At 43.1% G+C, this 13,720-nt stretch overlaps 1 protein-coding gene across 11 annotated transcripts in view; it reads left to right on the plus strand.

The window, feature by feature from the left end:
- Positions 1-13,720, plus strand: part of WDR17 (WD repeat domain 17) — a 122,867-nt gene that overhangs the window by 81,958 nt on the left and 27,189 nt on the right. For 10 of the 11 annotated variants that reach the window (XM_073341676.1, XM_073341675.1, XM_073341679.1 and 7 more), the window contains 5 exons: positions 7,868-8,032; positions 10,743-10,945; positions 11,095-11,244; positions 11,338-11,468; positions 12,902-13,027. In XM_073341676.1, the coding sequence (XP_073197777.1) occupies positions 7,868-8,032; positions 10,743-10,945; positions 11,095-11,244; positions 11,338-11,468; positions 12,902-13,027 (775 nt within the window). The remainder of the gene's footprint in view (positions 1-7,867; positions 8,033-10,742; positions 10,946-11,094; positions 11,245-11,337; positions 11,469-12,901; positions 13,028-13,720) is intronic. The other variant, XM_073341680.1, reaches the window with a different exon arrangement.

Consider the following 13,720-nt stretch of genomic DNA (forward strand, 5'->3'; position numbering starts at 1 on the left):
TCGCAGCCAGAAAGGGAGTACATTAAATTCATACAGCCCGAGATGTGTGATGAAGGCTGACCTTTCCTTGGCAGATTCATCTAGCGGTACCTGCCAGTACCCCTTGGTTAAGTCCAAGGTAGAGATGAACTGGGCCCGTCCCAGTTTCTCTAATAGTTCATCAGTGCGTGGCATTGGATAGTTGTCTGGGCGAGTTACAGCATTTAGCTTACGGTAGTCCACGCAAAAACGTATTTCCCCATCTGGTTTGGGAACTAGAACCACTGGAGATGCCCATGCACTTTCAGAGGGGCGGATTACACCCATCTGTAACATATCCTGGATCTCCCGTTCTATAGCAGTTTTAGCTTGAGGAGACACCCGGTAAGGGTGGACCCTAATTGGGTGAGCATTACCTGTGTCAATGGAGTGGTATGCCCGTTCAGTCAGTCCTGGGGTGGCTGAGAACGTTGGCGCGTAGCTAGTGCACAGCTCCTGGATCTGCTGTCGCTGCATACGCCCAAGGGTCATGGAGAGGTTCACCTCTTCCACACCACCAGCACATTTCCCTTCATAATAGACACCTTCAGGCCACTCAGCGTCGTCTCCTCCCTGGGCTGTAAACTGACAAACCTTTAATTCTCTGGAATAAAAGGGCTTTAGAGAATTAATATGGTACACCTTAGGCTTTCGGTTGGAGGTGGGGAATGCTATGAGATAATTAACAGCTCCCAGGCGCTCCTGGACCACGAATGGCCCTTCCCACGATGCTTCCATTTTATGGGCCTGGAGCGCCTTTAAGACCATGACCTGGTCTCCTACTTTGAAGGAACGCTCTCTGGCATGTTTATCATACCAGGCTTTTTGCTCTTTTTGAGCATCCTGTAAGTTTTCTCTAGCAAGGGCTAAAGAGGTTCGGAGGGTGTTTTGTAGGTTGGTTACAAAGTCCAGAATGTTAGTTCCTGGAGAAGGTGTAAATCCCTCCCATTGCTGCTTCACCAACTGCAATGGCCCCTTAACCTCACGGCCATATACAAGTTCAAATGGGGAAAACCCTAAACTGGGATGTGGTACAGCTCTGTAGGCAAAGAGCAACTGCTGTAATACTAGGTCCCAATCATTGGAGTGCTCATTTACGAATTTACGTATCATGGCCCCCAAAGTTCCATTAAACTTCTCCACCATGCCATTTGTTTGATGATGGTAAGGAGTGGCAACCAAGTGATTTACCCCATGAGCTTCCCAAAGGTTTTCCATAGTTCCTGCCAGGAAATTAGTCCCTGCATCTGTGAGGATGTCGGAGGGCCAACCTACCCTGGCAAAAATGTCTGCTAGTGCCTGGCACACACTTTTAGCCCTGGTGTTGCTTAGAGCTACTGCTTCCGGCCATCGGGTGGCAAAATCCATGAAAGTCAGTATGTACTGCTTTCCTCTGGGTGTCTTTTTCGGAAAAGGACCCAGAATACCCACAGCTACTCGCTGAAATGGAACTTCAATGATGGGGAGTGGCTGGAGAGGGGCTTTGACCTGGTCTTGGGGTTTTCCCACTCTTTGGCACACCTCACAAGACTGGACATAGGTAGAAACATCCTTGCCCATTCCCTCCCAGTGGAATGACCCCCCCAAACGGTCTTTGGTCCTGTTCATCCCAGCATGGCCACTAGGGTGATCATGGGCTAAGCTCAAGAGCTTGGCCCGGTATTTAGTTGGAACTACCAACTGTCTCTGAGGATGCCAGTCTTCCTGGTGTCCACCAGAAAGAGTTTCCTTGTATAAAAGTCCTCTTTCTACAACAAACCTGGATCGATTAGAAGAGCTGAGAGGCGGTGGGTTGCTCCGTGCCGCCGTCCAAGCTCTCTGGAGGCTTTCATCTGCTTCCTGTTCGGTCTGGAACTGTTCCCTTGATGCTGGAGACATCAGTTCCTCATGGGATTGTGGACCTAGGCTTGGTCCCTCTGGAAGCGATATAGGGGATGGAGCTGTTTCTGTTGACTGTGAACCGCGCTCCGCTGGTGCACTATGTTGGGATTCAGGCTCCGGCTGAGCCTCTTGTGTAGGGTTATCGGCTGCTGCCAGTTCAGGTTCGGTGGGGCCCTCTGGTGTTGAGGTTGCAAGTACTGGATTCAGTGCTGGCACGGGGTCTGGTGTTGGTTGTTTGGCTGGTTCTGGTTCTGGGACTGGTTCCGTCTGGGTCTCTGGGACTGGATCCACTACTGCTGTTGCAGACATTGGCCTGGGGTCCGGGTCCATCACCTCTGACCGGGCCCTGATAGAAGTTTCCGGAACAGAGCTAGGCCCCACGGCTTGTTTAGCCTGGCTGCGGGTGACCGTTCCCACCCTCTTGGCCTGCTTTACGTGATTGGCCAAGTCTTCCCCCAACAGCATGGGGATGGGATAATCATCATAGACTGCAAAAGTCCACATTCCTGACCAGCCCTTGTACTGGACAGGCAACTTGGCTGTAGGCAAATTGAAAGAGTTGGACTTGAAGGGTTGAATCGTCACTTGGATCTCTGGGTTGATTAAATTGGGGTCCACTAAGGAAGCATGGATAGCTGACACTTGTGCTCCGGTGTCCCTCCACGCGGTGACCTTCTTCCCGCCCACACTCACAGTTTCCCTCCGCTCCAAGGGTATCTGGGAGGTATCTGGGCCTGTGGACCTCTGGTGTGATTCCGGTGCAATGAACTGTAATCTGTTGGGGTTCTTGGGGCAGTTGGCCTTTACATGCCCCAGCTCATTACACTTAAAACATCGTCCAGCTGACGGGTCACTGGGGCGAGGAGGGTTGCTGGAGAACAGGGTGGTGGGACGATAAGGGGTCTGGAGGGTTCTTTGGGAGGTAGGTGGGGCTTTGGGCGGCCCCCGGTAATAGGGTGTGGTCTGGGGTGGTCCCTTCTGGTCTCCGCTCCAACTGCGACCAGTTTTCTTCTTCTCTGCCACCTCCACCCATCTGGCTCCAATCTCTCCTGCCTCAATTACAGTTTTGGGTTTCCCATCTAGGATGTATCTTTCTATTTCCTCAGGAACACCCTCTAAGAATTGTTCCATTTGCATTAGGAAGGGCAAATTTACTGGAGATTCAACACTTGCTCCTGATATCCAGGCATCCCAATGTTTCACAATGTGGTAGGCATGTCGGGTAAATGACACGTCTGGTTTCCACCTTAGGGCTCGGAACCTCCGACAAGACTGCTCGGGTGTTATCCCCATTCTGACTCTCGCCTTGGATTTAAACAGTTCATACTTGTTCATATGTTCTTTAGGCATTTCAGCTGCCACCTCAGCTAAGGGTCCACTGAGCTGCGGCCTCAGCTCTACCATGTATTGGTCAGTAGAGATGCTGTACCCAAGGCAGGCCCTTTCGAAGTTTTCTAAGAAGGCCTCAGTATCATCACCTGCCTTGTAGGTGGGGAACTTTCTGGGATGGGAAGTGGTACCTGGAGAAGGATTGCTAGGGTTTGTTGGTATATTCTGCTGGGCCTTTATCCTCGCCATCTCCTCCACATGCTTCCTTGCCTCCATTTCCCTCTTGTGGGCAGCCTCCTGTACCTCCTTCTTCAGCCGCATGAGTTCTATCTGTCTTTCATGTTCCCTTTGTTTTTCCTCAGCCTGAAATTTGGCTAATTCCAGCTGTAGTCGAGCTGAGGATTTGGTCATTCTAACCTCTCTGTTTTTAACTAACTTTACACCCGAGGTTTAGAAATAAACAAACAAAACGTGGCTGTAAAATTTTGCTGTGCTGGAATAGAATACCTATTCTCTGATAGTGATTGTCAGCCTACAGAAAAAGACAATTCCCTTGTCTCTGCTCTGGGCCCAAATTAAAGCAAAAAACCTCCAACTACTTGGAAACCTGCTTACCCAGCCCAAAGAAAAAAAAAATTTCTTTTCAAACCTGTGCTCCTTGTAAAACAAAAAAAAATCAAAATCCTAAAAAAAACCCTGCCACTTTTGTCTCCAGGCAAATGGGTAGAGCACACACCCCCTATTTACTTTTAGGAAGAAAAGAAAAAAAAAACCTCTGGGTTGGAAGACTGTGAATTTCCCTGCAGGAGTTAAGTACCCTGCCTCCAGGCAAAGAAAACCTGCAATTCACAAGATAATCCCCTTTTGTCTCTGCTTGGCCACAAAGCAGAGAGAAACCAAGCTGCTTTCAGTTTCAAAGCTGCTTCCTGGACTTCCTAAAAATTCCTTTTTAAAATCTGTATTTCTAGTTCAAAAAATCTCAACTGGATCTCAAAATGATTTCAGGTTAATCCCACCACTGTGCCACCATGTCACGGTTCCTCCCCCACTCTGAACTCTAGGGTACAGATGTGGGGACCTGCATGAAAAACCTCCTAAGCTTATCTTTACCAGCTTAGGTCAAAACTTCCCCAAGGTACAAAATATTACACCTTGGACTGGCCGCTACCACCACCAAACTAATACTGGTTACTGGGGAAGAGCTGTTTGGACGCGTCCTTCCCCCCAAAATACTTCCCAAAACCTTGCACCCCACTTCCTGGACAAGGTTTGGTAAAAAGCCTCACCAATTTGCTTAGGTGACTACAGATCCAGACCCTTGGATCTTAAGAACACTGAACAATCCTCCCAACACTTGCACCCCCCTTTTCCTGGGAAATGTTGGATAAAAAGCCTCACCAATTTGCATAGGTGACCACAGACCCAAACCCTTGGATCTGAGAACAATGAAAAAGCATTCAGTGTTTTACAAGAAGACTTTTAATAAAAAATAGAAGTAAATAGAAATAAAGAAATCCCCCCTGTAAAATCAGGATGGTAGATATCTTACAGGGTAATTAGATTCAAAAACATAGAGAACCCCTCTAGGCAAAACCTTAAGTTACAAAAAAGATACACAGACAGAAATAGTTATTCTATTCAGCACAATTCTTTTCTCAGCCATTTAAAGAAATCATAATCTAACACATACCTAGCTAGATTACTTACTAAAAGTTCTAAGACTCCATTCCTGTTCTGTCCCCGGCCAAGACGACTACAGACAGACACAGACCCTTTGTTTCTCTCCCTCCTCCCAGCTTTTGAAAGTATCTTGTCTCCTCATTGGTCATTTTGGTCAGGTGCCAGCGAGGTTACCTTTAGCTTCTTAACCCTTTACAGGTGAGAGGAGCTTTCCCCTGGCCAGGAGGGATTTCAAAGGGGTTTACCCTTCCCTTCATATTTATGACAGCTCACATTAACCATTTGGTCATGTGCTTCATAGGAAAAACTGTATGCTGACGTATGGAATCATGTGCCACTGAAGCTTAGCAGATTTGGCTTCTTCTCATGGCTGAAAAAAAAGCATTATTTAAAATTTACATCATGTATTTTCATATGCTTCATTTTAAAATAAAACCTTGATTGATGTCCCACTTGTGAACAAATAATTTAGAAATGGGTCATGTTAGTATTTAACATCCATAAATCAGAACACACAATTGTACCTCTAAACAGGAGAGTTCCAGTTCTTCAAACTAATAAAGATTCAACAGGTTTCCCATTTGAGATCATCAGAAAGAAGGTGAGGAATAAATGGGAAACCTTGATGGTATATCCACACAGCAGCTGGGGGGGATGCTTCCCAGCACAGGAGGGTAGACACACGCTAGCTCTGCTTGAGCTAGTGCAAGTCTTTCTACCCACAATGGGAAGCACCCTCCCAGTTTCTGCATAGACATACCCTCAGTATAGCTAAACTTAAAAAAAAGATGCATTGTGTCAGTGATGCAACTGACTTGGAGAAACATAAATGATTATGTTTAATTTAGCAACACTGATAGGGGCAGAGGTAGCTCAGTGGTTTGAGCATTGGCCTGCTAAACCCAGGGTTTTGAGTTCAATCCTTGAGGGAGCCATTTAGGGATCTGGGCCAAAAATTGGGGATTGGTCCTGCTTTGAGCAGGGGGTTGGACTAGATGACCTCCTGAGGTTCCTTCCAACAGATATTCTATGATTCTATAAAAATATATATAATAAAATATATTCCATTGGAATAATTACAAAAAGTTAGAGCATTTGTAGTGCGTAAATCCAAGAACGGTGTAAATTGGTTACAAAAGGAACAAAAAACACAAAGTCTGCATAATCTTTCCTGAGTGCATACAACTAAAAAAAAATCTATTTGGAAAACCAAGTTTGTATATTTTCTATACAAATATAGACTATGAGCAAGTGTTCCCATAAATATTGGTCAAAATTTTAATGTTTGGCTTTGGGGGAATAATTTTTCAGATATTTGTGAGAAGCTGCAAATAGATAGGAAGCAGAGGGGCCCCTTCCCCATAGAAACTTCAGTGTGGCTAATTTGGCTGTGGCTTCTCCCCAGTTTCCTATAGCTTGTTCTGATGGTGGTCCAGCTTGTCTTAGCGGGGAAACAGAAGTGTCTGCTTCTTTCTGGCCCTTTCATGTGGCAATAGCAAGCCACTTTGTTTCCTTTCCTCCTTGTGGTCCATTCACGTCAAACTCCCCTGTCAAACCATGGGACAGACCTCATCTTACACAAAGAGGTGATTTTAAGAACCCTGGAAGACTTCAGTTTTAAAAGGTGTCTACAGTCTGTGGTGGATAATTTTCTCCCTCCTAGTCTTTGCTAGTATTTTAATATGATCAAAAATATTTGCTTAGAAAAGGCAAACATGAATATCATCATGTAGGCTAACTTATTTTAACTGATAATATAAGAAAAAGATAATTTAGAGTGTGATCTTTAAACTTTCCAGAAAGCACTTCATTTTTTCAAAATAAGAATACTAAACAGCTTTTTTAAAAGTAATCATTTGCAGAACACAGTTAATTGCCAGAATATCTGTAGGAAACGGAGATAACAGTTGAATTGCTTTTTTAAAAAGGAGTGGACTGAAATTTCTTTACATCTGCTGAATCAAACGTTTATGTTCTCTCTGCAGTGCTTGCTCATACTATGCTGATGATAGCACCTTATTAACAATATATAAAAGCAAAAATTATATCTGATCTGTTGTGTTTGTGAGGTTATGAGGTTGACTTAAATTGTAATGTTGAATTTTTAATACTAATCTTGCAGCAATCTGAGTGAATGCTGGGGGAGAGAAAACTGCAGGGGAGTTTGGCAGTTGCAAATGAGATTGTCATAGCTGCTGGATGTGGGTGGAAAGGGAAGGTTCATGGGTTCAGCAACTAGGAGGTCAGATTGGGTGCAGTGAAATAATGGGAGAACTGGACACAGCTGGATAACTTTTCCATAAGGAAATGGTTAAAAATAAAATACATAGTGATGGATATGTGACTTTATCACTTATTTTTCTGTCACTATTTGACCTTCATTTCAAATACCATTTCCATTTATTCTGTTTTTTCAAGTACCGTTTCAATTTATTCCTTTTTTTTAAAATTCTGTAATTATATACATAGCCTAATCCTGAGCACAACACATACAGACAGTATTATTATTTAAAACCTTGTTTTGTAAATATGGCAACCAGGCTTTAAGGAATAGCAGAGAAAAGAACAACAGGAAATAGATCAGTTCATTTATTTTGTAAATTTTTCCTTTAGGCAGAGTTAGTGATAGGTGCAAAAAATTATTCTGTTGTTACTGTGTACTCAGTAGATTTACTGACAAATAATGGGCTAGATTCTGGTGTAAATTTTATAGCTCCATTGAAATTCGTGGAACTTTGCCTATTTACACTAGCTGAGGGTCTATCCCACTGTTTGTAGTTGTATATCATATACTAAAGCATAATTTTAACTGTTAGAGATTAAATGAAAAAAGCAAATACAAGTCAAATTTTCTGAGATATACATTAAAAGGCGTGCTACATTTGTATTTTTTCGAATTAAAAACAATATATTTCTACTGACTCCAATAGCTGATGATTGTACTGTTGTCATTTTGCAGAGATATGATAGCCACTGGATGTGAAGATAAAAATGTTCGTGTTTATTACCTAGCAACTAGCTCTGATCAGCCACTGAAGGTTTTTACGGGGCATACCGCAAAGGTGTTTCATGTAAGGTGGTCTCCTCTGAGAGAAGGAATCCTCTGCAGTGGTTCTGATGATGGGTGTGTATTCTTAGATTCTGAGAGAGACTTAAGGTCTCAAGTTGCACTGGTGCTGACACTATTTAAAAAAAACCCCAACATTACTATCATTGTGTCTGTGAATAACATTTCAGGTCCAAACTGTAGCCCTGCCTCCTCCACATTACAGATCCTGGCTTGGCTCCATGCCTGAGGAGCAGTGCTAGTGTCCTGAGGAAGCCATGTGACAGATACATGACTACAACGCTCTATACTCTACCCAGATAATGGAGTCAGTGACTGCCACCTACCACTTAAAAATTATATTGGGATGATACTAAATACTCACATTGCATCCAAGACCCTGTGAGTGGAGGGAATAAGATTCCCTTGTGTGACTATCTAGAGTATGATAGACTGAATAGCATCTGTGGATGGCCATTGTAGGTGGGTGGTAAAAAGGGCAGTATGTAGGAGAGGACACTTCAAAGTTATGTGGCAAGACCTTTCCCTTTGAATTTCTGCTTGGAAGTCATTCTGAATATTGTTATGCTCCTATAAGGCTTACTCAGAACAATTTGAGTTTATTAGTGAGAAGCATACCATAGAAATTATACATAAACACACAGTAGGATCTTTCATTTTACAAAGGCAAATAAATATGGTAATAAGCATAAGGCTATAAAATACAAGTACCTGTCATGACGTATATTTTAAACAAAGGTATTGTCTGCCCAAATACTTATATTGACAGAATTTGGCAGCATTTTTTGAGCGTATTAAACCTGTACTCCACAATTTGTGCTCTGAGCATGTTCTTTTCCATATTAATTTTAAGATGTTGATTTTGACCTATAAAACTCTAAATGGCCTGGGACCTTTTTTATCGAGGAGTATGCCTCTCTTTTGTGGCAAACTGCCATAGTTGTTGTCAGCAGAGGCATCTGAGATGAAACCCATTCAATATAAGAGAGAAGGGGCAACTGGCAGGATATTCCCCATTAGGGGGCTTGGGACTTCGGAACTGACTTCCTCCCTCAGTCCATAACAGCCTGAGTTTGGTAGCCTTCAAGGTGCACTGCAAGACCCTCTTTCTTTCCATAGTTTGTAAGGAGTGTAGAGCAGGCCTAGGTGTAGGCCTGAGATTGTGCAGGGCAGGAAAGGAGGGCTGACTTGATTTAATTTAATACATTATTTATAGTGATAGACTCAAGAGCTCAATCTGTTCAGTTTAACAAGTTTAGTTAAAGGGTGACTTGATTGACAGTCTGTAAGTACGTACATGGGGAACATATATTTAATAATGGGCTCTGCAATCTAGCACAGGGATTCTCAACCTCTTTCTTTCTGAGTCCCCCCCCAATATGCTATAAAAATTCCACGGCCCACCTGTGTCTCAACTGGATTTTCTGCATATCCAGTAGGTTAAAAGCCAGGGCCAGTGTTAAGGGGTAGCAAGCAGGGCGATTGGCCAGGGCCCCACACCACAGGGGACCCTGCAAAGCTAAGTTACTTGGGCTTTAGCTTTCAGCCCCATGGAGCAGGGCTCAGGCTTCGGCTTTCTGCCCTGGAACCCAGCAAGTCTAGCGCTGGTCCTGCTCTCTGATTTATTTTGGTGGACCCCCTGAAACCTGCCTGCGGCCCCCCAGAGGGCCGCGGACCACTCATTGAGAACTGCTGATTAGCAGAGAAAGGTGTAATATGACCCAATGGCTAGAAGTTGAAGCTAGACAAATTCAGACTGTTAATCAGGTGTAGTTTTTTTTAACAGTGAGAGTAATTAACCATTGGAACAACTAACCAAGGGTTGTGGCGGATTCTCAATCACTGATAATTTTAAAATCAAGACTGGATGTTTTTCTTAAAGATATGCTCGAGAACAGTGGTCCCCAAACTTTTCAGTGTTGCGCCCCTCCTCTTACTCCTGTCTGCAACCCCCCTCCCCGCCCAAACTGGGGCTGGGAGTGGGGCCGTGGCTCCGGAGGATCGGGGGTGGCAGATGGGGTAAGAGGGCCAAGGCTGGGGCCACAGCTGGGGGCGGGTCTGGGACCAGGGCGGGAACAGAGCCCAGCTAGTGGCTGAGGCTAGGGGTGGTGGTGGGGATGGGGCTGGGACTGGGACCTGTGGCTGGGAGGGGAGCCATGGCCAGGCTGTGGCAGGGGCTAGCTGCTGCATCCAGGTGTGGAGCTGGGGCTGGGGCTGGGCTTGGGGCCAGGAGCGGGGCTGGAAGCCAGGGCCATGGGTGGGGCCGGGGCCAGGAATGGATCTGGGGGTGGAGTGGGGCTGGATGATGCTCCCTCCACACTCCCCGGGAGGGCTGGCCCGAGCCCCGCCACCCACCCTCCCCAGAATGTTCCTCTGTGCCCCCCCTAGAGAGGTGCACCCCACAGTTTGGGGATGTCGAGCAATTATTTTGGGGAAGTTCTATACCTGTGTTACACAGGAGCCCAGACTGGATTATCACAATGATCCCTTCTGGCTTTGGAATCTTTTAATCTATGAATTTCAGTTATATTTTTGCTGTCATGGTATATTTGAATTGAACTGATGGGTCTCTTTATTTTAGTGTTCTTTTAACAAAGTGTATAGGGTGCCCAAAGCATTGGATAAAAGCTCTTGTATTACAGTGTGTGTAAATCTAGGTAAGTAAATACTCCATGTGAAATATGAACTTCAGAATTTTGCTGAATGTACAGGTGTGTTCATGTTTTGGTATATTGATGGATATATGCTTTTTGTGTCTTGTTTTCAGCACTGTTCGAATATGGGATTATACACAAGATGCTTGTATAAATGTTCTTAGTGGACATACAGCACCAGTACGGGGACTAATGTGGAATACTGAAATCCCTTACCTATTAATATCGGGCAGCTGGGACTATACAATTCGGGTGTGGGACACAAGAAATGGAACCTGTCTAGACACAGTTTATGATCATGGTGCAGATGTATATGGTAATATAGTTTTAAATGTTAATGTTTCCATTCTTATTTTGCTAAAATGTATTTGTGATACCTTAAAAGTCCATAATATATTTTCCTTAAAACTAATTAGCAGATAAATTTAATTGTCTGAATAATGTTTAAAATGGTCTCTCTATTAGGATTAACATGTCATCCTAGTCGTCCATTCACTATGGCCTCTTGTTCTCGTGACTCCACTGTGAGACTTTGGTCTTTAACACCTCTGATAAACCCTCTCCAAATAAATATCCTGGCAGACAGATCTTGGGATGAGATCATTGGCAATACTGGTAGGTAAATTATAAATTCTGTTACTTTCATTTGATTTGTGTTAGACTACCTTTAATAAAATGTTTGTGTGCAAAAACATTTGTGTTGATTAGATCGTGCTGTGGAACCAGGTGCTCCTCCCTTGCTATGTGGTAAAGTATCCAGGGATGTTAAACAGGAGGTGGACAAGCTGATTGGTAATCCTCGAGGGAAAAAACTAAGGTGGTTTTCAGAATGTTTGTCAGTAAGTATTCCACATCAACATGTTGCGCGTGCATATAGTCCTTAAATTAAACTGCAAAAGAAAAGTTTCTTCTTTCTTCTCCCCTCCCCATGTACTATTTCCCTCAATATAGGTTCAGAATATGCAAGGAGGACTTCTGCTTTGTGATAGTTTGTAGATGGAAAAATGTCCCTCCTAGAGCTGATTTAAAAATTTCAAATGATATATTTCCCCATCAGAAAAAATTGTGTAATCAGAATCCTAATTTTCCACTGCAGTAGATAAATTTCAGTAGAATTTTCCATTGAGAAAATCAATAAAATTGCTTTAATTTGTCCACCCAAAATTAAACATATTGTTTGTTTGTCAAAGTGAAGTGTTTCAGGTTGGGTTGAGTCTGCATTAAGCTCTACGGTTGTCTGAGCTGCTTCAGGGCAGTTGTAATTCCGGGTCACCCAACCCCCCCTTCTCACCTACTGGCCCCATTTGTTTTAGTCAAAAACATAGAAACAAAAAATTCTGAATCAGAATGTTATGGAAATTTGTTCTGCAAAAAATATCAATATTTTGGTGTTTCCTTTTGATTTGGGATTAAAAGAAATGTAAATATATCATAATTTCTCATGCATCAGAAAGTCTCTGGAATTTTTTTCATAAGCTCTCGTCACTACTAGTAAAGTCTGTCCAACTTGAAGTCCTATTCCTAAACTCTTAGGACTAGAATTGGGACCCAGTGCTTGCTCCCAGTTCAGACATTAAACTTATGATACTTTTATCTCTAAAAAGGCTTTTCAGATTACTTTAATGGTGTTTTAATATTTTTTTAGTTTTAATTTAATCTATCTCTGAGCCCTAGACTCATGGTAACCTAGGTACCTGGCTTTACAGGCAGAGGGATGCAAGAATTAGACCCATTAAAACTTTTAAAACTTCACTAAAACATTCCCAAAATAGCCTTTCTGTAATACATATGGCATATAGTAAATGAATGATGGTATAGTGATGAACAAAGGTTTTATCAGCGTTCTTTTAGGATGATGCATATCATTTGTTAGTTTGCCACATATGAGTAGTGCAACCACTTCTAACTCATGGCAGTAAAACCTCCATATGACACCATCATGTGTTCTTTATTTATGACACTTCTGCAATTTTTCATATGCTTCTTCAGTTTTCTACAGATATCCTCTCCACACATGTGGTATGTGTGTGTTCTGTATGTGTATAAGTATGTTGTGCTTTGTGGATATATAACTGACACAGGTCTCATCTTGATACACTTAACTGCACTAATAGTTCTTATTTGAAAGACTGTAGTGTGTGTCTAACCTGATAGACCCGAAAATGTTTACCTTTGAACTGACTAATAAATTCATACCATATCCTTTGCAGGTTTCATTTTAATATCTCTAGCACATTATTGTAATCTGTTTCTTTTTTTTAAATTTTTTCAGCCTCCAGGAGGCAGTAAAAATTTATGGGACCTCGTTGCTGTAATAAAAGGACAGGATGATAGCTTGCTTCCACAAAACTACTGCAAAGGAATTATGCATATGAAACATCTGGTTAGATTTAGAATGGTAAGTGGAGTATGCAGACTATGTGAAACTTGTACATCAGTAGTTTTTATTTTTAGTTATAAAAATATGAAAATCCACTGCTTTACAAAGCTGAACACTTACAATGAAAAGCAGTCACATTTTAGAAAAAAGGTAGACATTTCTTCTTTTTGCAAAAGATCAGATGTGAGGATAAAGCTCATGGACACAAGTGAAACATGGATTATTGACAGAGGCATTGGATCACATCTCCAGTACGGCTCTTCTTTCCTTGTGGACTCTCATGGGGCACTGCCCTCCAGCACACCCCTTCATGGCCCTGCAAATGCTTTGCATGCAGCACCCCCTTGGGTTCTTTCAATCAGTTACCCAGACTAGATTAATTCAAAACATGTACCCCCTTCATGGGGTCTGATTTACTAAATCTTTCTCGAAAGTGTAACTCACTTTTGATAGTCATCTCACTTCACCCCACACTCAGTCTGTATAAGAGTCCTGGTCAGCTCCCTGCCTGTTCAGGAGACCTCTTAGGCCCCCTTCCTGGAGTTGGGGTAGCACTTTACATCATCGCTTTCTCAAAATAGGAGTCCCCAGCTTTCCTTCTGGGACAGGTCAATGAAACAGTCACCCTGTTTCTCTTTAAGCCAGGAGCCACACCCCTCCTCCTGGACCTGGGTAATTCAGATAATTATTACTTCTCTCCTTAAGATAGGA

The sequence above is a fragment of the Lepidochelys kempii genome, chromosome 4, assembly GCF_965140265.1.
Source record: "Lepidochelys kempii isolate rLepKem1 chromosome 4, rLepKem1.hap2, whole genome shotgun sequence".
NCBI classification, from domain to species: domain Eukaryota; kingdom Metazoa; phylum Chordata; order Testudines; family Cheloniidae; genus Lepidochelys; species Lepidochelys kempii.